General features: G+C 36.4%; 1 protein-coding gene across 1 annotated transcript in view; it reads left to right on the top strand.

Annotated features, from left to right (window-relative positions):
* Positions 1 to 2,526: 2,526 nt before the first annotated feature.
* Positions 2,527 to 24,370, top strand: part of LOC127841781 (uncharacterized) — a 38,284-nt gene continuing 16,440 nt past the window's right edge. The window contains exons 1-6 of the mRNA XM_052370856.1: positions 2,527 to 2,559; positions 2,697 to 2,793; positions 3,246 to 3,813; positions 4,153 to 4,243; positions 10,085 to 10,219; positions 22,884 to 23,022. Of these exons, the coding sequence (XP_052226816.1) occupies positions 2,542 to 2,559; positions 2,697 to 2,793; positions 3,246 to 3,813; positions 4,153 to 4,243; positions 10,085 to 10,219; positions 22,884 to 23,022 (1,048 nt within the window). The 5' untranslated portion in view covers positions 2,527 to 2,541. The remainder of the gene's footprint in view (positions 2,560 to 2,696; positions 2,794 to 3,245; positions 3,814 to 4,152; positions 4,244 to 10,084; positions 10,220 to 22,883; positions 23,023 to 24,370) is intronic.

Below are 24,370 nucleotides of genomic sequence, written 5' to 3' on the forward strand. Positions count from 1 at the left end.
CGTATACCGGTATATGTAGAGATTGTGTTTACAATAATTTCCATTTCTGTAAAATGTGCACTAATATTAGTTTATCATGAAATTATTGTTATTACAGTTTGATCCCTGCACTAATATACTAACGAAAAATTCGTGTTATATAAATTTATATAGACATACGAACATTTAAATTATTGGATTTTGCATAAGCCAGCACTTCAGCATCCACATTGTGCACTTTCTTGAACGTAGTACATTCCATGTGGAAAGGTTATCAAGATCATTACGCGGTTAGCCAGTCTAGATGTTACTATGGTATGTTAAGTAGTGAAAAAAACTTCGTCCTAAAGGGTAAATTTTAAAGACATACAAAGATACAATATATTTCAATTGTGAAAAACTAATGTCAAATTCACAATAAGCCATATAATGACAAACATAATATTATCTGATGTAGTATCATTTTATGTATGTGTTCAACGTGTACAGAAGAATAGACGTGTGCAAATCTTGCGGTATTTTGCGGTCACTTTAATTTTTCAACTATTTAGTTTTTAACCTAATAGAAGTAAAACCTGACTGTAAAATGAATACTATCATTATAAAGATTTTGTTGTTGGGATGAAATATTATAAATTGTAATCCCTATGATTAACACAGAAAACATGAACACAACGCTAATTCCTGTTGATGTAGCAGAGCCAAAAGACTGGAAGTATAGATGGTTAATGGATGATGTTCCTTATGAAAGTACTAGTAGGTACTAGTTGGTTTGTCTGTTTGATACATCTAATAGTATATTTAATTATTTTCATTAATAATATGGGGTTAACTTAGTTATCCTGCTCAGTGGTTGAATCTTCAGGAAATGTTAACATAAGCACATACATTGTATTTGATACATGTATGTCGGTGCGGTGACCCTCGACTGCAATTTGGGTTACAGACAGGGTAGCCTAAGGTGTAATTATTTCTAAGAGATGAACCCGAGTTGAGGCTTAAACTTACCAACCCATGAGCGAGTCAGAGATCAGCACTCTACCGGTTTAGCTGGCCGGGGTAAGCTGTCGGTCAAAAGCTATTCATATCTTATGTTATAATGTTTGTATACCATACCGACAATAAATAAATATTGATTTGATTTGGGGGACTTACTTTTGCTTAATAATGATCTTAAATAATATTATAGTTGTCAACAATATGATTTTTATGTATTTTAAAAACACAACAAGTTAGGCTTGCAACAGAACTAATAAAAAAAATATATAGATTATTATACAATTTACAAATCAAACATATTTAACTTAAAATAGGCTTGCAACAGAACTAATAAAAATATATAAATTATTAATTTATTATACAATTTACAAATCAAACATATTTAACAATAAAGTAGTCTTAGGTTTACTGAAATGTGCAAATACCAATTGGTTTTAATTTCTGAAAATTTAGAAAAATGAGCTAATATAAAAAAGGTTTAATTTTAATAAGTGGGTGTGTTTAAATTAACTTGCACTCAAAAATTATAATAGTCTGGAGTTGTTTTAATTTCTGACAGGTTTCTGCACACCGTACAGTAAGGTATGATCATGTTATTTTTGTCAGTAGTTAATTACGGCGCCGTTAATTACAATGGCACTGAACTATTATCGAGCAGATGGTCGTTGAACGTTATAATAAAAATAAAGATTGCTTTTATTAATTACAAATCGGCAATTTATCGCTTTTATTTCATTTATAAAGTCAATATAGCGGATAGGTAAGGTGTGTATACTGTAGAGCGAATACTGGTAGACCCCCCCCCCGAACCCTTAATCTCGCGTTATCTCGGCAGTCTCGTTACGCGTGTTTTAACAATGTCGAAATCGTGAATAGAAACAAAGCATCTTATGACGATAACATCTTTTTTTCCGGTACTGTTCGATTCATCTTACTAAAAGCGCTGCATGTACATAATTTATATCAATCTGCTTGTATACACACCAATTTTTTTTTTATAGAAATCACGATAATTATATTTCATATAGCTTCAGTGAACAGGTCTTGTCTATACTACAAAACATGTATGTCAAGGACAACTGAAAAACAAATACAACAATTTAAACCTGGTTGCTAATTTCATTATTAAGAAAAAAACGTAAGTTCTCAGCATTTATTTTCTACCTCGGTGCATGCTACGGATGTATTAATCATGGATCTTTTACCGATAAAATATTTTTCCGAAGGTACATGTCTATATGCTATACGAGGAAATTAAACTACAAGCGTGGAACCTGACGATCTTTTGTGTGTTGTGTATCCTTAATGAGGAAAATAAAACGTCACGTGATCGATTCTTCTTCTATCGTTTCACGGATTGCTATTTCTCGGTAATTTGTCATTTAACGTTCACCAAGCAACACAAGCTTACTGTTAATGACATATTTATTAGTTATAGTATCATTTCATGTACATAAATAACTATGGAACCTATTTGCTGTAACCGAAATAGCGTCACTAATTCCTAGACGCCCAATCTAAACCGTCGCCATTTAATTTTTGTGTTACAATGTCAATCACTCAATGGAATGCGAGCAATTTGTAAGTCTTAATCAACCAAATAAATTTTAAAAACAACGATAGACTATTCCATTATATTAACGAATATAATATATGCATGTATCATGTAGAGAATTTTGTCTTAAGTCTTAATTGTTCATGGGGTTCATGTATTTCAGCCAATTGCTGAACACATGGCAGATCAGTCCACGCACACAGGGAAAGATCCGCCTGTTTCGAAAATCAACACGAAAATCAAGATGAATTCTTCGACATGTATGTTTGTATACGGTTTAGGCTTAAATATATGTAGTTGCAATCTTAACGCTTCAAATGTTCTCACTCTTAGATGATAATAAACTCAATTAAGTAATAGAAGAAGCCATGCTTTATTATAGTTTGTGTGTGTGATTTTAATTTATTTTACTATCTGTAAGCAGCTCTGTAGTATAAAAAGTTATTATACAATAAAGTTTTAGGATTTTATTGCATACAAGTCATTTTCAGTTATTTGTAAGGGTCCATTGAACGGACGCAATCCCAAAGCATATGTAAACAAATCACAATTTGACAGCAATTCTCTTTTTTTTCCAATAAGTTTATACTGACTTTAATGTATCAATTTTATTTTAATTACATCTTACAAAGTATAAAACTATCATTTCTATGATATTGTTCTTTAAATTGAAATATTTAACTTCAAGAACCATTTACTATTATAATTTCAGTGAAGGTTTTGCCCCCTGAATTGCCAACTCAACCCGATCTGGTTCCACGGTTTGATGAATTGGACTGCAATGACAGTTATGCATGCACACAGGAGCCTATTGAAGACCAGTTTGTGGACTTGAAGGTGTCCGCACGAGACCATGTCATAACAGCTTCTCAAGACATTTCCGGTACACAGTCTACTGGCGCAATCCCTAATCCATTGCCAAATGTTGTACCCAGTGGTGTTTATGGTCTGCACTTCAGTTCTTATGACCATGTTAGCCAAGAGCACCAGACACCCTTTTATTCCCTCGACCAACCGGGACAGAGAACTCCAGCTGGGAAAACATTTGAAGTTGGACCCTCGCTTAAAGTTAAACAGTATGATGCCAGTGGTGATGAAGACACGACTCTAAAGAAAAGCCGGCCTAAACAGTTTGATGCCAGTTTTGAGGATGACTTGAAGAAATGCCAACCAGTTCCTGTTTTCCTGGATAACTACCAGAAGCAGAGGGCCTTCCCTGAAGGTCCCAGGCAACTGTACACACAGGAACCTATAAAACTGAAGAAAACCTGCGAAGAAGGGTATGTTTAATCATTGATTGTTTTTGTTTTGTATTTATTTTTGGAAGGGCAATTATGTAAAGAATAAATGAACTTGACATGTGTGTAAACAGTAATTTACATATCGTAAATGCAACTTTTTAAACCATAATATTATAACATTTTTTCAAACAATTGATGCAATCTCCTTATTTTCGTAAGCAAAATGTTTATTTTGTTGTTGAATTCAAACTAAAAAACCACTCAAAACAACACCAAAGTGCTTTTTAAGTTATACCAGTCCACTACCATGAGTTTGTATCAGTTGTAATTTTTAAACTTGAGATTACATGTTCTTAACTGAGGTAAATATTGTTTCAGAAAAGTCGTACTGGGCACCACAGAAGCATTACGGGACTTTGTTCAGATCTGCAGTAAGCTAGGGAAGACTACAGGTGTTATCTGTGATGAGGTACAACTAGCAAATCATCTACTATCTTAAATGGACTTTCCTAAATTAACATTCATATTTTTCTACAGGTGGTCTTTTTACTTTTGGGTAATGAATCTAAGCAAAATTTTGTAAAGTCAAACTTTAATTTGTACTGATGTAACAGGGCTTTTCATCCTTATATAACAGAGGCCGATATTCGGCTCCTTCCCAATTCTAAAAAGCCTTATTTTTTCCCAACTCTGGCTGAAAGACTTCCCCAAAAAAACGATTGAAATTCCCCTGAAAATCAAAAAAATAAACACAGCGGATAGTGTTTTGTAGCCAAGTTACTATTCGGTATAGTTTTACTGGTCTTGTAGATGATTGTAATTTCATTGAAAGCTTCCACGAGCGATAAACAAAGATGAAGGTTTATTTTGCGTAATTGTTGTCTGGTATCGATTTTTTCGCTACCAGTTCAGTTCAGGTATTTCCCCACTACCGCTAAGCCGAATTTTAATTGTATTTGTGTACCAGTTTAGAACAGAATATTGCGTAGTACGGGTTTTATTGTCGGTTTTTGCACGAGGGCCGCAAGGGAGGTTACCAGTGTCATCGCTGAATTTTCAGTTTGAAAATGTCACATAATGGTAAATATTACCTAAAATCAGTTAAGAAACGAAAAAAGAGATAACTTTTAGTTTACTGTTCAAAAACTGCTGTTACCTGTTGAAAAGTTTATCTGTTTGAAAATATAGCTGGCAAATCTTTGAAAAGAACATTTCCAGGTCATTAATTCATAACAAAAATAAAGTTCAAACCATTATTGTGACTGTTTAAAATTGATTAAATGATTTACCTGTGATGAAATGCTTTAAAAGTTTTTTTCCCAAAATGGCCATTTATCGCGCTTAAATTTCCCAATTTGCAAGGCTAGGGCTTCTTCCCAATTTCCAGATGAAAAGCCCTGTGTAAAGTGGACATTTAATTGTCAATAAGATTTGCTGTGAATATCATTTAAATTAAAGCACATTGTAAAGGGAGACATTACAAGTCTAACGTACTTTTAAGAATATCAAACATATTTAATAATTATCTCACAATTGAGGAAGACAGCACAGAAATGTGTTAAGTACATGATAACAATGGGAAAAAAAATGCAAAAAATCAATCTGACAATCCTCAGCTGTTTGTTGTGTGCATGTAGTACTTAGAACTTTTATGTTAAAGAATACATTTGATGAATACTTTTAAGCTCCTGTTTTAATAAAATATTCTTCATTCTTAACTGACATTTCTTTAATTTATTTCATATTACAAGACATTTAAAAGAAGGCCACAAGATCTTTTATGTTTTAACATAACTATATAGATTGTGTTTTGGGGATCAACTTAAGACAAATTAATATATTTGTATGTCACATCATGTGAGTCACTACAGAAGTTGTGTACACTCGTGATACAGGTTATATTTAAACTTTGGGAAAACACGTTGGTTTTTTGAACTTGTACTATAAATAGACGTGCATTATGGATACATGGAAAACAAAAGAAGCCTTGCAGTTCAGTTTGTTATAGGTTATCCCAAAGGAATTATCAACATTTTTGTCCCTGTAAGCAAATTTCTAGAAAGTTGTAGATATCTTTTGCAGTAAGATGATATAACCATATGGTCAGGACCATAACTCAAGCCCTTGTCTAAAATGTTTTGTCCCTGGCTTGTTATACACTCAACAAAAGTTATAACCGACCTCTTGATATTTTGGGATATTTAAAGTCTGCGTAATGTGCTTAGCAAAAACAAATTATACCAAACACTTAAACATTTTATTATCACCATTTGTACCAAATTTCAATAGGATCAAAATAATTTTAGGAGGTAAACATGGTGAGTTTATATGGTCACCCTCAAAACTAAAAGTAACAAAATTACCACCACGGATTGTCAATATCGTGTGCCCTTCATTGGCAGCAATTACGGCTTGGCACCTTGCTCTCATTGAGACAATGTAATTTCGTATCTCACGTTAGTTTATATCGGCCCAAACCTGCATTACGTCACGTGATACGTCCTGTAAGGTGTTTTGTTGTGGCAGCTCCCGGACCCTTTTCTTCAGTAATTCCCATACGTGTTTAATGAGCTTCATATCCAGATTTTTCGCTGGCCATGGAAGAATACGGACGTTATTCTGTGCAAGCATGTCCCATGTTGCCCTTGCAGTATGGCACGTAGCATTATCCTGTGCTAAAACCACCCCTCTATTCGCTCGAATGTGGGGTAGAACATAAGGTTGAATGATATCGTTTTGATATTTTAGGGCATTTAGATTACCATTAACCTGCTCTATTGGGGTCTTTGTATGCAAAGAAATTCCAGCCCACATCATTATGGAACCACCTCCAAAACTATCCACCTCCATCAAACAATTATCGTGGTTTCTTTCTCCCCGGCGACGATATATCCTTATACGGCCATCAGCTCCACATAGCTTTACTCTTGCCTCATCAACAAAAAGGACATTTGCCAAATCGGCTCTTGAATACCTCAGATATTGCCTTGCTTAAACTAGACGAGCTCTTCGATGTCTAGGGGTGAGTATGGGGACCTTACGAGGGCGTCAAGAGCTTATTCCAGCGGCTCTGAGGCGATTCCTTACAGTCTGTGGAGTAACATGATGATTGTTCATTGCGTTATTTTGCCTTGCAGTTTCTGTAGCAGGTAAAAATCTGTTACGTAAACGTGTTAGTACAATGTACCTGTCCTGGCAATGAGTTGTAACTCTCCGGCGAGGACGGCGATGAATGTTAGCAACACTTCCGGTTCCTTGAAATTTTGCCCAAAGCACACTGATAGTCGATTTGCTCCTGTTTAAGACTCTAGAAACCTGAAAACATATGAAAAATACAAAACACCATGCTTAAACCATAAATAGTGTCTTAATTGACGAATTTTATTCAATATCCGTTGTTTAATTTAAACAAGGAACGTACCTGTCTTATTGATGTACCACTCTGTAGCATTCTAATGGCTCTGCCACGCTCCTCTATAGACATTCTAGCCATAGTGTTGCGTTTTTGGGAAACGGCTGACAACTTCAGTAGAGTTAGAATGTGGTGTGTAACAATAAGTGTGCATGTGATTTTCGTGCACAAAGTTGGATTCAAACCCTCCTATCCGCACGAAGAGTTTTGAAGTTTGGTTATTTTTCATGAAACCGTTTTCAAAATAATTTTTTTCAAAAAGTGGTTGGTTATAACTTTTGTTGAGTGTACATTTGTTTTAAGTCTTAGGCTTTGGGATGCAAGCAGTTTGAAAGTTTCTAGCATTTGACTCTTAAAAGTGGTGTGACTTCATGGTTGTATAGATAACAATGAGGAGAATAGCCATGCACGAAAACAATGACCCTACACTTTTGAAATTATTTTTAGCTCACCTGAGCACAATGTGCACATGGTGAACTTTTGTGATGGCCTTTGGTCCATTGTCCGTGGTGCAGCATCAACATTGGCTTAGTTTACATTTTAGAGTTGACATTTATTGTCGGATCTTCATGAAATTCGGTCAGAAGTCAAGATCAGGGGTGTCAATTTTCCGGATTATTCCGGAAATCCGGATTAGAGCCGTCCAGGGTTGATTTTGAGGTGAATGTAAATCCGATGAGTTTGTTTTAGGCGGGTGGGAGTAGGGACAAAATTCGTTTAGAGCGGGATCATTTCAGAACGAATATTGTTATAGCATCGTCGGCATTCCGGACATTTGCGCTTGGTACCGATTTTATTTATTGATTTCTGATTGGTAAGCGGCTGGCACTGACATGAGCAGGCACTGGCAAAGTAAAGCACTGCAATATCATATTTTAAAATAATATGTTAATCAAATTATATTTTGACTGTGTATTTGCTAGATTACTGGTTACTGGTTTTCATTTTCTGCAGTCAAACGATATGCATATTTAATGTCATTTGCAAATGATGTATCGCGACATGTTTTTTGGACAGTCGTTTTCGGATACGCTGGTTTGTTAATTACATTTCGAAGTTCTTAATATCATTTGTTTAGAATGACAAAAACACCTGCGGTGTTACGGATGGTTTGGTTTATAATATTTTGCATTGCAGTCACCAGAAATTGCTCCTAAAAAGACTATAAAAAAAGAACAATAAGCTAGGGCTCGGGGGGTTGGGCCCTCTCTTCCCTTTATCCTACGGCTTAATTTTCCGGATTTCAAATTTGGGCCAATTGACACCCCTGCAAGATGTTTGCCAATGATATCTTTGACAAGTTTAAAAATGGTTCTGGTTGGTTGAAAAACATGGTCGCCAGTGGGCAGGGCCTTTTTATGCCCCCTTTCGAAAAGGGGGTATATAGTTTTCGCACTGTCTGTAAGTCTGTCACACTTTTTGTGCCTGCTCTCTTATTCAAATAGTTTTTATCTGATCTTTATGAAACTTGGTCAGAGGTTGTATCTAGACAATATCTAGGTCAACTTCGAATATGGGTCATGCCGGGACAAAAACTAGGCCACGGGTTCGAAAAAAGAAATCCAAGGGAAGTAATAAGCTTTAAATGGACATTATTATCTGACCTGCAAAATTATATATTTTTGTTAAATAAATCAAAGCAGCGCAGTAGGCGGCATTGTGTTTCTGACAAACACATCATGGTAAAAGGTCAAGGTTATTCTTCACGGTTTAAGGTCAAAAATACAAATCCAAGGGAAGTAATAAGCTTTAAAGGGAGATAATTATTCAATATTGAACATAGCAACTTGATATTTGGCATGCATGTGTATCTCATGGAGCTGCACATTTTGAGTGGTGAATCTACAGTCACAGTAGTGGCTTTAATTATTTGCTACTAAAAATAGACATTTGTTAGAGACAATTATTTTCAAGGGAAGTAATTTATATAATTATAAATCTCAGATTTTATATTTCCTTACCAAGAAATTAAGTTCTTTTCACAGTTACTGTACACATGTTTGATTATTTATAACTCAAATGATTGATTTGTTTAAATGATATTCTTATCATTTCTTTCCTGTACTAATTTGTGAATGGTAGGGTTCATTACATACCTGTGGACTTATGTCCATAGATACATGATGAACTCTGGCTATGATGTCTTTGATAAACCACAGGCCTTGGTTGTCAGTGATGTCTGACTTGGTCATTTTTTACTGTCTACAGACCCCCCCCCCCACCCGGTTGGATTGGACAAAAATCCAAGGGAAGTAATAAGCTTTAAAGGGAGATGATTTCTATACCTGCCAAATGATAAATAGAAATTTTATTTCAAAGCGGCGCAGTAGGGGGCATTGTGTTTCTGACGAACACATCTCTTGTTCCTTATATGGCTGTACTAAAACTTTGTTAACTTTGTTAATTTTGTTAGATGCCACATGTCCAAACATCATGAAACTTTGTCAGCAGATACATGTTTGTCCCAATAATATCTTGGATGAGTTCCAAAATGGTTCTGGTTGCTTGAAAAACAGGGCATTTTTCCTTATATGGCTATATATAACTATTGTAAAACCTTTTTAACACTATTATATCAATTCAACAAATTTGCTCGTTATTTAATGAATCTGATAAAATCACTGCCTATATCTTGCTCTATGAGTTGAACATAAGCAAATATAATATTGAAACAAAAATTATTCTGAATTTTCAAGTATTTGTTAACTGAAAAACAAATCAAAACCATCATAGTTTTTAAGTTGAAATCTAAAGGACATGATTTTTACCAATCCTAAGGGCCCCTGAACCATTACCAAAACGGTGAACAAAACACTGTATTAAAACATGCAGTAATGTCATTATGTAATGTTGTCATTTGGATATTTCTTAACAACAATTGTTTGCTTCACTTTGCAGGATTTGATCCCAGACGGTGATCAGTACGAGAAGGATGCCCACTTTATTGTGGAGAAGTCACTAGGACAAGGGTCGTTTGGGACGGTGAATCTTGCCATAGATTCTAACAGAAGAAAGAAGTTTGTCCTCAAAAAGGTATGTACTGTATTGAACATGATGATAGCGTTATAAGCTAAAGCATTATGATCAGAGGTGTGATTTTTTCCGCGGATTTCCGCGGATCGGTTTGTTTTGGAGGTCACTTCTGAGAATCGCATGAATTCGTTTTAAAAAAGTGGCGGTGAGGGGATACCACCGATTCCGCTGACGTATTTCATAAGCGACCCGAAATATCCGCGGCCCGCGAAATCTCCGCATTTTACACTGGTAGATTCTGCCTAAGCGATATACTAGCGATATAATTGGCTGTCGTTTCCCAATCTTCCAATTAAAATCGGTTTCTTAAAATGTGTTCGTATTTCAAAGCTGATTTCATTTGCAAATGGCGCCATTGTTTAGCGAAAATTAATATTATTTAAATGACAAATAGCAATTGAATAAACGACTGACGTCATATAGTTTGATAGGAATAATGAAATGTGTTTGCCAACAAAAAAGACTACGTTTTAGATACAAGCAACACATATTTTGTTTAGAAATGTGCACAGTGAATTTGTGTCACGGAAACCAGTGTTTGCAAATTGGAGTTCAGTCTACTCGCTAAGTGAAACAATTTAGAAGAGTATCGTTCGAACATGGAAATAGACGAACATGATTTGATTTATATGTTAGTGGATCTGTGTATAATCAGATTCATATGCATATTCTGCTTTATTATACCCCCATTACCAATGGTAATGGGGGCTATATAGGAGTCACTTTGTCGGTCGGTCTTTCTTTCGGTCTGTCCCGAAAGCTTTCCGTGTGTGTCACGCGAAAGAATCAGGTCGATATCTTCAAGGTCAAGGTGACACTTTGAGCTCAAAGATCAAAAATGGCCATAAATGAGCTAATGTCTTGGCCAAAACTATGTCGTTCATTGTGAGATTTTTAAAATCATTTGGCACATTGGTTCCCCATCATTGGATGGTGTGTCACGCGAAAGAATTACGTTGATATCTACAAGGACAAGGTCACACTTTGAGTTCAAAGGTAAAAAAAGGCCATAAATGTGCTTGTCCGGGCCATATCTATGTTATTCATTGTGAGATTTTAAAATCATTTGTTCACCATCTTTGGACGGTATGTTGCACGAAAGAATTATGTTGATATCTCCAAGGTCAAGGTCACACTTTGAGTTCAAAGGTCAAAAATGGCCATAAATGATAATGGCATAATACATGTAATTCATTATTCTTAAAAATTGCCATAAATTAGCTTCTCTTGTTTTGTGAAGACAGCATGCAAAATAGTCTGTGTCAATGCAGCATGTGGGGGTATACGTCACGTCTGTGACAAAGCTGTAGTTATGTTTGTCACGCTGTTCAGTTAACTGAATTAGCATTTAACTGAAGATGTGAAATGCAAGATATTGAAAGGTAAACAAATTAAATATATTAATTTAACTCATTTTAATACATCATTAACACAAGAAGAACACTCAAGTGTGTTTGTTTATATTTAGTCCATTTACTGTAATGCAATACATTGAAATACTGCTGCTATTGATCACAATAAATACTGTTAACTTTGCATCCACAGTATGTTAAATGTGAAGTTTAACAGGATTTGTAAAGAACTATTGTTATGAAGTTCAAGAAGTTGTTTATTATGCCCCCCTTCGAAGAGGGGGTATATTGCTTTGCTCATGTCGGTCGGTCTGTCGGTCTGTCGGTCGGTCCGTCCACCAGGTGGCTGTCAGACGATAACTCAAGAACGCTTGGGCCTAGGATCATGAAACTTCATAGGTACATTGATCATGACTCGCAGATGACCCCTATTGATTTTGAGGTCACTAGGTCAAAGGTCAAGGTCACGGTGACCAGAAATAGTAAAATGGTTTTTGAATGATAACTCAAGAACGCATACGCGATCATGAAACTTCATGGGTAGATTGATCATGACTTGCAGATGACCCCTATTGATTTTCAGGTCACTAGGTCAAAGGTCAAGGTCACGGTGACCTGAAATAGTAAATTGTTTTCCAGATGATAACTCAAGAACGCTTATGCCTATAACTTCATTGGTACAATGATTGTGACTCGCAGATGACCCCTATTGATTTTCAGGTCAATAAGTCAAAGGTCAAGGTCACTGTGACCTTAAATAGTAAAATGGTTTCTGGATGATAACTCAAGAACGCTTATGCCTAGGTTCATGAAACTTCATAGGTATATTGATCATGACTCGCAGATGACCCCTATTGATTTTGAGGTCACTAGGTCAAAGGTCAAGGTCACAGTGACCCGAAAAAGTAAAATGGTTTTCGGATGATAACTCAAGAACGCATACGCCTAGGATCATGAAACTTCATAGGTAGATTGATCATGACTTGCAGATTACCCCTATTGATTTTGAGATCACAAGGTCAAAGGTCAAGGTCACGGTGACCAGAAATATAAAAATGATTTTCGGATGATAACTCAAGAACGCTTTTGCCTAGGATCATGACACTTCATAGGTACATTGATCGTGACCCGCAGATGACCGCTATTGATTTTCAGGTCACTAGGTTTAAGGTCAAGTCACTATGACAAAAATCGTATTCACACAATGGCTGCCACTACAACGGACAGCCCATATGGGGGGCATGCATGTTTTACAAACAGCCCTTGTTTTAATGTCTGTTTTAAGCTTTGTCATTGCGTTATGCGTGCCTTTCGCGTAGTCAAAATCAGTCAACAGAATTTTCCTCCGCTCTGACTTTGCCTCAATCACACCCCTGATGATGATGCAAGGCTTGTTTTAGGCTAGTGTGGTGTGTTATTATCAATTTTTATGTCCCCCACTATAGTAGTGGGGGACATATTGTTTTTGCCCTGTCTGTCTGTTGGTCTGTCTGTCTGTTTGCGCCAACTTTAACATTTTGCAATAACTTTTGCTATATTGAAGATAGCAACTTCATATTTGGCATGCATGTGTATCTCATGAAGCTGCACATTTTGAGTGGTGAAAGGTCAAGGTCAAGGTCATCCTTCAAGGTCAGAGGTCAAATATATGTGGCCAAAATCGCTCATTTTATGAATACTTTTGCAATATTGAAGATAGCAACTTGATATTTGGCATGCATGTGTATCTCATGGAGCTGCACATTTTGAGTGGTGAAAGGTCAAGGTCAAGGTCATCCTTCAAGGTCAGAGGTCAATTATATGTGACCAAAATCGCTCATTTTATGAATACTTTTGCAATATTGAAGATAGCAACTTGATATTTGGCATGCATGTGCATCTCATGAAGCTGCTCATTTTGAGTGGTGAAAGGTCAAGGTCAAGGTCATCCTTCAAGGTCAGAGGTCAAATATATGTGGCCCAAATCGCTTATTTTATGAATACTTTTGCAATATTGAAGATAGCAACTTGATATTTGGCATGCATGTGTATCTCATGGAGCTGCACATTTTGAGTGGTGAAAGGTCAAGGTCAAGGTTATCCTTCACAAGGTCAAGGTCATCCTACAATGTCAAACATCATATAGGGGGACATTGTGTTTCACAAACACATCTTGTTAATCAGGTTTTCTGAAGGAAAAAACTGGTTCATAGATTGGCGAATGTCGGCGGGCGGGCTGAACAAGCTTGTCTCGGCCATAACTTGTTCATTGTGAGATTTTAAAATGTTTGGCACATATGTTCACCATCATTGGACCGTGTGTCGCGCGAAGGAATTACGTCGATATTTCCAAGGTCAAGGTCACACTTTGAGTTCATAGGTCAAAAATGGCCATAAATGAGCTTGTACGGCCCATAACTATGTCATTTATTGTGAGATTTTAAAATCATTTGGCACATTTGTTCACCATAATTGGACGGTGTGTCACGCGAAAGAATTATGTCGATATCTCCAAGGTCAAGGTTGCCAGGACTAAAAATACATTGATTTTGAAACAAGGGGGGTAAATATGAACAATCAATAACAATGCACGTTTTGAGTTGTCACCCTTTATCAGACTTTTTATGCCCCCGGATCGAATGATCGGGGATATATTGTTTTTGGCCCGTCTGTCTGTCATTCTGTCACTCTGTCATTCTGTCCCAAAACTTAAACCTTGGTATTTGGCTTGCATGTGTATCTCATAGATCTGCACATTTTGAGTGTTGAATGGTCAAGGTCATCCTTCAAGGTCAAAGGTCAAATATATGGCTTCAAAGCGGCGCAGTAGGGGGCATTGTGTTTCTGACAAACACATCTCTTGTTTCAAATTGAAATCAAGGTCGCCACGAGTAAAAATAGATTGAATTTGAAACAACGGCGGTAACAATGCACATTTTGAATTGTCTCCTTTTATCTCCCTTTATCAGACTTTTTATGCCCCCCTTCGAAGAAGAGGGGGTATATTGCTTTGCACATGTCGGTCGGTCTGTCGGTATGTCGGTCTGTCGGTCGGTCCACCAGGTGGTTTCCGGATGATAACTCAAGAACGCTTGGGGCTATGATCATGAAACTTCATAGGTACATTGATCATGACTCGCAGATAACCCCTATTGATTTTGAGGTCACTAGGTCAAAGGTCAAGGTCACGGTGACCCGAAATAGTAAAATGGTTTCCGGATGATAACTCAAGAACGCTTAGGCCTAGGATCATGAAACTTGATAGGTAGATTGATCATGACTTGCAGTTGACCCCTATTGATTTTCAGGTCACTTGGTCAAAGGTCAAGGTCACAGTGACCCCAAATAGTAAAATGGTTTCCGGATGATAACTCAAGAACGCTGAGGCTTAGAATCATGAAACTTCATATGTACATTGATCATGACTCGCAAATGACCCCTATTGATTTTCAGGTCACTAGGTCAAAGGTCAAGGTCACGGTGACTCGAAAAAGTAAAATGGTTTCCGGATGATAACTCAAGAACGCTTATTCCTAGGATCATGAAACTTGATAGGTAGATTGATCATGACTTGCAGATGACCCCTATTGATTTTCAGGTCACTAGGTCAAAGGTCAAGGTCACTGTGACCCGAAATAGTAAAATGGTTTCCGGATGATAACTCAAGAACGCTTATGGCTAGGATCATGAAACTTTATAGGTACATTGATCATGACTGTGAGATGACCCCTATTGATTTTCAGGTCACTAGGTCAAAGGTCAAGGTCACAGTGACAAAAAAACATATTCACACAATGGCTGTCACTACAACGGAGAGCCCATATGGGGGGCATGCATGTTTTACAAACAGCCCTTGTTTAAAACAGCGACAATTGTTTTGTGACAATTTTGTCTCTTATTATGCATTTTAGATCATGATTCGTATGGCTAGTGCATGGTACAGGGTCAGTTAATGTGTATTTTGCAAAAGTATAGCTTGTGCCCAGTTAATATTCACAACCCTGTCTAGGGAAGATAAGAAATTGTGTGATGGCTTTTATTGTCCCCTACAGATTTGACTTACGGTTTGCACTCGGAGTGTCTGTCAGTCTGTCTGTCAGTCTGTCAAACTTTTCTAGATGCTGCAATAACATTAAAAGTTCTTCATATTTTTTCATGAAACTTTATTGTCTGTTCTTCATAAAACTTGGTCAGAAGATTCATCCCAATAATATCTTGGACGAGTTCGAAAATGATGCAGGTTGGTTGAAAAACATGGGCTCCATGGGGCGGGGCATTTTTCCTTATATGGCTATAGTAAAACCTTGTTAACACTCTAGAGGCCACATTTATTTTCCGATCTTCATAAAGCTTGCTCAGAAGATTTGTGCCACTGATGTCTTGGATTAGTTCAAAAATGGTAACCTTTGCTTGAAAAAACATGGCTGCCAAGGGGCGCGGCATTTTTCCTTATATGGCTATATATATGGCTATAGTAAAATCTTGTTAACACTCTAGAGGCCAGATTTATTGTCCTATCTTCATGAAACTTGGTCAGAAGATTCATCCCAATAATATCTTGGATGAGTTCGAAAATGATGCCGGTTTGTTGAAAAACATGGCCGCCAGGGGGCGGGGCAATTTTTCCTTATATGGCTATAGTAAAACCTTGTTAACACTCTAGAGGCCACATTTATTGTCCCATCTTCATGAAACTTAGTCAGAAGATTCATCCCAATAATATCTTGGATGAGTTCGAAAATGATGCCTGTTGGTTGAAAAATATGGCCGCCAGGGGGCGGGCATTTTTCCTTATATGGCTATAGTAAAACCTTGTTAACACTTTAGAGGCCACATTTATTTTCCAATCTTCATGAAACTTGCTCAGAAGATTTGTGCCACTGATATCTTGGATGAGTTCAAAAATGGTAACCTTTGCTTGAAAAACATGGCTGCCAAGGGGCGGGGCATTTTTCCTTATATGGCTATATATGGCTATAGTAAAATCTTGTTAACACTCTAGAGGTCTCATTTATTGTCCTATCTTCATGAAACTTGGTCAGAATATTCATCCCAATAATATCTTGGACGAGTTTGAAAATGATACAGGTTGGTTGAAAAACATGGCTGCCAGGGGGCGGGGCATTTTTCCTTATATGGCTATAGTAAAACCTTAACACTCTAGAGGCCACATTTATTGTCCAATCTTGATGAAATATGGTCAGAAGATTTGGCTTAATGATATCTTGGATGAGTTCAAAAACGGTTACGTTTGCTTGAAAAACATGGCCGCCAAGGGGCGGGGCATTTTTCCTTATATGACTATATAAGGCTATAATAAAATCTTGTTAGCCCTCTAGAGGCCACATTTATAGTCCGATCTTCATGAAATTTGGTCAGAAGATTCATACCAATAATATCTTGGACGAGTTAAAAAATGATGCCGGTTGGTTGAAAAACATGGCCACCACGGGGGCGGGGCTATTTTCCTTATATGGCTATAGTAAAACCTTGATTTGATAACACTCTAGAGGCCACATTTATTTTCTGATCATCATGAAACTTGGTCAGAAAGTTTGTCCCAATGATATCTTGAATGAGTTTGAGAAAATGGTTTTGGTTGCTTTAAAAACATGGCCACCAGGGGTGGGGCATTTTTCCTTATATGGCTTTATATGGCTATAGTAAAACCTTGTTAACACTCTAGAGGCCACATTTATTGTCCAATCTTCATGAAATTTGGTCAGAAGATTGGTCTTAATGATATCTTGGATGAGTTTGAAAATAATTATGTTTGCTTGAAAAAAATGGCTTCCAATGGGGGGGGCATTTTTCCTTATATGGCTATAGTAAAATCTTGTTAACACTCTAGAGGCCACATTTACTGTCCGATCTTCATGAAACTTGGTCAGAAAATCGATCCCGATTATTTCTCGGACGAGTTCAAAAATGATGCCGGTTGGTTGAAAAACATAGCTGCCAGGGGGAGGGGCATTTTCCAAATATGGCTATAGTAAAACCTTGTTAACACTCTAGAGGCCACATTTATTTTCCGATCTTTGTGAAACTTGGTCAGAAGATTTGTCCCAATAATATCTTGTTAACTCAGGTGAGCGACTTTGGGCCTTTCAGGCCCTTGTTTTTTAATTACTGACAATGGTGGAGTTTCACCGGTAGGGGACCATATTGCGTTGCAATCTCTTGTCTTACATGGTACCATCAGTGTAATAATAAAAGGAGAAATGTTAGGTGTAGATTATTATTTGAAAGTTTCTTGTTTACTTCTTTATATCATTCAAAGTTATTAACTCAATATGAAAGGCTGCTGACCTATTATCAGTCTTCGAAATTAGCACACGCCCGATCGCCCGTGGCGAGTAAAATTACTGCCGGGCACATACAAAAATTCACGTTTGTGGCCCGCCGGGCATGTAAATTATTGAAGCCAATTGACAGTTTATAAAAAAAAAATCGTAAGCGGTTCTTGATATTTGCAGATCTATTTTTCAATTTTGCGAACAAACACCTTGCCGTTAGTTGTAAAACAATGAAATTCGATTGGTTTAACAACACACACCTGCTTGCACACGTCATCGTTATTGTTTTTGACCGATGCAGTTCGGTCACATTCGGTTCTTATCGACGGTTTCTCTAGACATTAATCGAGAAGATGCTTTTTGAATCGATCATTTCAATCAAGTAATACGCTTCCGTTTTTGTCAATGTAAACAAATGTCATTGTCGACATAGTCTTAGAGGCTATGCAGTATCTTAGGTATGTTCATGGGGCTAAGCCCGATAAAGCACTTCCAAAATAGAAAATTGACAATGATTTAGAGAAAAAGGAAGCCAAGAAATGGTACGAGGACACCAGAGAACGCTCTTTTCAAGAGCACTGGTGTAACGATCGACCGTCTTAATTCTAGTGACTGATTAGATGTAGTTGTATTCACTACTATTGAAACAAATGTTCTGCTTTACTATGTGTAGCATGTAAGTGTTAAAATGTTGTGATTTGTTATAATTTTGGTTAAAAAAATTTGGGCATGTAAAAAATATTTAGGGCATGTAAAAATTCTTAAGTAACTGGCCCGACTGGCATGTAACTTTTCAAAGCTAATTTCGAAGACTGTATTATGGAAAAGTACATTGCTTTGTCAATTATGACGAGTATTCTTTATGTAACGATAAATCCAAAATTCAACAGTTTGAGGAACATAAAGAAATTGTGATAAGCCAAGATACTTACAGCAGGAATGTGAGAAACCATACATAAATATACCAGGCCAGTGATTGTGAGTCAGGGCCCTCAATCTATCAAATCTGCCGCCGAATTCGGCGGCAGTCCCCCACCTAAAAAGTATATTTTTTTCCCCCCAAAACTAATTTTTTTCCCTTCAGAAAATGAGAAAAAAAATCGCTGATTAATAGTTGAAATTGACTTCAATATATCCCTGTCCGTTATATTGCGTTGTCCAATATATCACAAATCGGCTATGGTTATGGCTCCAAAAAATGTGACGAGCATAATCCCCAAATAACATGTTTTAATCTGAGAATTTGCGGAGATAAAATCGGGTACAAGCTAGTATTTTACCCTTTTTTCTTCCACTATAATTTTCTGTTTTATCCGACATTCATAATCCAGTTTTGACCAGATTGTTTGGTTTCATTGTACATCACTGTAACACCTGTGTAGTGCGATAAACAATAACTCCTCTTGCCAAACATCAGGTCATTTTGGGTGTTAACATTCTCTCTTGAAATTGCTTTGAACTGCAAAAACGCACCAGTGCACACATGAAGGTTTATACAATTTTAACTGTAAATGTCACAAGTCAATACTGACCTATCTCAACAGTCTTTGCGTGTTAGATCCAGTGTAAACTACTTGCTTTTAATTGAGAGGCAAAGCTCCCTCAGTTTGTCAAAATGCATCATGCTTTCCATGAGGATATGATGATGTCATTGTTGATGATTTTGTACATGGGGTCTAATTTGTGCATGCTTTCTTGAACAATAAAACTTGGCAATTGGTTTGGGATTACAAATTTAATTATACGCATTTGAAAATACTTACACGGAATAATGTTTTGTTTTATACCAATGAATAACATATGGATATAACACATACTTCAATAAGGTAGGAAAATAGCGTGTTATGAGATTGCCAAATTATGCTAAGGCCACAACAAATTGATTAAATGTTCGATGGATTTCCCGCACCTACAAATCTTAAAACAAAATAAAAAACGCCCGCAGCAACAAATTTGCTGCGCACCTATTTATTAAATGATTTAGTTTAATTTAGCCTATGTATTTTACAACAAAGACTGCTATAACGCTTTGCGTTATTAAAGTGGTTTATTGTAAAAAAAAATGGCAGCGTTCCTCTGTCTTGTCATGTCGGCCAAAGACACAAATGGAATGTTTATTTTGCCCGGGGCAATGAGTCATTGCATCACAGATGATCAAACGCATCTACATCAGGATGTGAAATGTGGCCGGTATGCATACAATTGGTAAAAATCTGCAATAAGCTTGTTAGTATTGATAAAGTTTAAATATAAAAAATTAACATGCAAATGAGTGACGCCGTTGAACTGGAAAAAAATGTCGAGTATAATATAAATTGTATGAGCCACCTATCTTCTAGTTCAAACTGTTGATGGCTAAGTCCGAGGTGTACATTATGCATCAAAAACATGAATTTAACATAAGTAAGAATGTGAAGAAACTTTCTGGTCCTAAACAACTTAACTGAGATTTGATTGACTTTTTTATATTAAAATACAAAATTTTTACTACCCATTTCTTATTTTTCTTTCATTAGAAAATTATGTGTTTTTTTTTTTACTTTACAAAACCTTAACTTCTCATTTATAATTTTAACAGTGCTAAACTAACAAAAGTTATCCATCGAGTATTGTATAATACCATACCCTATTATATTTAGAACTAATACAAATTGGAGATATTTCATATCAGTGCTTTTTGCACAAAATAACAGCCTCTTACAGGCTGTGTCCAAATTGCAAAATGTAAAAAAAGCTTTTTTCCAATGGCAAAAAGTTTGCTTTTTTCAAAAAAAGTCTCGCCAAAATTTCCAAAAAAATAAGTAAATCTTTTTAAATAAACCCAATTGGTTTATTGAGTTTATCATACAGCAGTTTAATGCTACTTATTAACAATTGGTAAACTATTATCTAATATCATTCTTATAATGATTCAATTTTCCCAATTTCATGGTTTATCGCACATTATCAAAAAGGCACAGGCTGTAAAGTATGACGCAAAGAAAAATCACTGCTTATGCTTGATATTTATTAACCAGGTTTTCCGAAGGAAAAAACTGGTTATTAGATTGGCGAATGCGGGCGGGCTGGCTGGCGGGCTGGCTGGCGGGTGGGCGGAACAAGCTTGTCCGGGCCATAACTATGTGGTTCATTGTCAGATTTTAAAATCATTTGGCACATTTGTTCACCATCATTGGACGGTGTGTCGCGCGAAATAATTACGTCGATATCTCCAAGGTCAAGGTCACACTTTGAGTTCAAAGGTCAAAAATGGCCATAAATGAGCTTGTCCTGGCCATAACTATGTCATTCATTGTGAGATTTTAAAATCATTTGGCACATTTGTTCACCATCATGGGACGGTGTGTCGCACGAAAGAATCACGTCAATATCTCCAATGTCAAGGTCGCCACGACTAAAAATAGATTTAAAAAAAAAAGAAACTTACAAAGGGGGTTAATTTTGTTTGTTCATTTCAAAAGTTCAGTTTGAGTTTTCTCCCTTTATCAGATTTTTTTTCACAATGAAAACCTGGTTTTGTGACAATTTTGTCCCTTGTTGTGTTATTTAATAGTTCAAGTTATTTAACCATCATTGACAGAAAACTGAGCTTTTTATATAACTGACAGGGCTATAGATAACTTTTGGGGTATATTGGGTAATCAGCCCCTGTGTTTCACACCAATAGGGGTTTTGTAAATTCAATAGAGTTTTAGCAAAAGTTTCACCCCTAGTTTAGAGCTGAGTTGGGTTTTTCAACCCCAGTATTTTGACTCAATTGGGTAATTTAGTGGATGATATATATAAAAGAATAGAAATCTACTAAGGTTACCATATTATTTATACAAATGGAATTCAAAAAGGTACCTGTACATAACAACAAACAATTGCTAAATTTCTGATCAAAGTTCATTCATATTTGCATTGAAAAAGACCGAGTTCATGAAAATAGCTGCAACAACAACATTACCTTTATTAAGCTCAAATCACAAATACAGTGACGCATATAAACTATCCGCTACATTTTTGTATGGAAAATAACCAGTCTAAAGAATACGCCCGGTGTTTGTAAGAATTCAATTGTGTTTCGTGACGCAAGGTTTTTGTACGGGAATTACGTTATTAAATTAGTATTTGCGTTTTTGTACGCTTCATTTTAAATTTAATTACGTTTTTGGTTATTTTAATTGCATAATAACGCAAATATGCTTGTTATCTATAGCCCTGTTAATATAACTTTGATTTATGAAAACTACAGTGTCCCATGTTAAATTTAAGTATTTTACAAACATTTGATAAGGGCTTAAACTCAATTATTACTACTAAATGATCTTGTACTGGTATTTTGAAGATATCATGCATTTTATTTGGCAAAATATATCAAAATACATAGACAGTATATGCATTTTTATTTTTCGCTTTTCGCTCGCCTGTGATTTAACAAAAAATAGAATAAAAATAATTTTATTTTTATTTCGCTTGCTCGCTCCATTTTTTGGAAGCAAAAATCCGTAGAACAACTCTTCAATTTGTTGTGGCCTAATGCATACTTAAACATGCAATAATAACCTGACAATTTATATTGCGCGCCGGATATATCTAGGTCGCGATCTTTGGACCCCTTCAACTGCAATATATTTGGACTTTTAAATAAGATTACTGTTATATAGATTGAGTGAAAAGTCCACCTTTCTGTCCTATAGACAGTCACATATATAGAAATATATGTTTATAACAGTTCAACACAGTTGTTGTGTTTTGTTATAAAAATTCCCCCATTTACAAAAAAATCCCCCTCCTAAGGGCTGCGGACCCCTTCCCCCAAAGTAGTGTGAGGGCGCTGTGAGTGTATGAAACTAATAGTTTTGCCATGGTAGCTGTATTTGTTCTTTTAATACCTCTTTCACAGAGGACATAATTATTATTACGAGTTTTCTCAGGATATCAAAAGGTCTACATATCAAATTGAAAGGGCCACTGGCTGTTGAGCCTCAGCTTATTTCAATCCCTGTTTATTCTTCTTTCACAGGCGATCTCATTGCGTCCTTTTTTATACAGGTTACCAAAGATTCCTTTGCTAAGAATGAAGTGCTGGTACCAAGCAGGTTGAATCAGGCAAACATCACGAGGCTGTATGGACTTATATATCGAGTGGGACCAGAGGGAGAACATATGGAATTGCTAATTGAAGATGCAGGTAATCCAAAAGCTTTCTCAACAACACATAACCATGGATATAAGCCTTATTCTGGGAAAACAGTTCAACACCTGTGGGTAAAGTGTTGTCCCAGATTAGCCTGTTTAGTCAGCAATCAGGCTCATCACTTTCTGCTTTAAGAAGAAGTCACTCTTTAAATGAAAAATAACATAAATGCAGAAAGTGTGGTTCCTGATTCACCTGTGCGTGGCTGCAGGTCTAGCTGGGACGACATTTTCAGCTCATGCATTAAGGCCAGTTTTCCCAGCTAAAGGCTCTCATTTTATAATGTAGAATTATTTTCATGTCAGAACTCTGTGCTCCCACTTGCTCAAAATTTTCTATAGCCAAATTTATGGTAGAACACAGAAATTCTACACATTTTATCTGTTTAATGGGGAAAAATTAGCCAAATGGATTTTTTTTTAGCCAAATTTTCTAATTTGTGGCCATTTGCTAAATGTGTTAATGACAGAGCCACTGGGGGCTGACGAGGTCAAAGCGTAGTCCGTTTCGCTACGACGTCGGGTATATGTTTTACTACGAAAACATTGTTTAAATACACGTGACATCGAGAACGGATTAGTCGAAAATAGTGTTTAAACAGGTAAGATTATGCTTTTTTAATAACAAAACTCTGAATTTAAGCACAATGACATTTCATAGGGCTGTTACATCAAATTATAATCCAAGATGTGTCTGGTTTATGCGGTTAAACATGAAATATACCGCTGATTTATAAAACCGAAGTAAAGTTTCACTTTAAAAAAATGCAATTAAGGTTTACAACTGTGTTTAAGTGACACAATTTTACAATTTCCATATTGGCCCATGTATCGTTAAGCCACGGGTGTGTTTAGAAATGTGTAGGGTGACCCAGTTATCAGAATTAAAGGCTAAATATTATTATTAGGCATGATCATGTCTCTGACAGTATACGTATATGCCTCGCTACGACAACGCTTTAGCGTGTATGCGTTTCTCACAGAAGACGTATTGGTTATCTCTCAAAGGCAAAATAAAGAAAAGTGTTTTTGTAATACGGAGTCATGGAGTGGCTGGATGTTTCCTTTGAGGAAGAGGTACTAACAACGGCAAAACATGATCCGAAGCGCACAGTCGACATGGTAATGCACATTATGATATAATTAAATTCACGACTAGGCTAAAGGAAACGATTAAAATCGAAAATCCATATATAAGATGACAGTTGAGAGTCGAGAACCTAATGTCGTCGGTCTCAATAAAAATGACGCATCTTCACCTTGTGACAATCACTTATACATTCATTTTGATAGAGACCGACGATAGGTTTTCAGCATACGGTACTCTTTATCAAATAACATTC

The sequence above is a fragment of the Dreissena polymorpha genome, chromosome 8 (genome assembly GCF_020536995.1).
Source record: "Dreissena polymorpha isolate Duluth1 chromosome 8, UMN_Dpol_1.0, whole genome shotgun sequence".
In the NCBI taxonomy this organism is placed as follows: Eukaryota; Metazoa; Mollusca; class Bivalvia; order Myida; family Dreissenidae; genus Dreissena; species Dreissena polymorpha.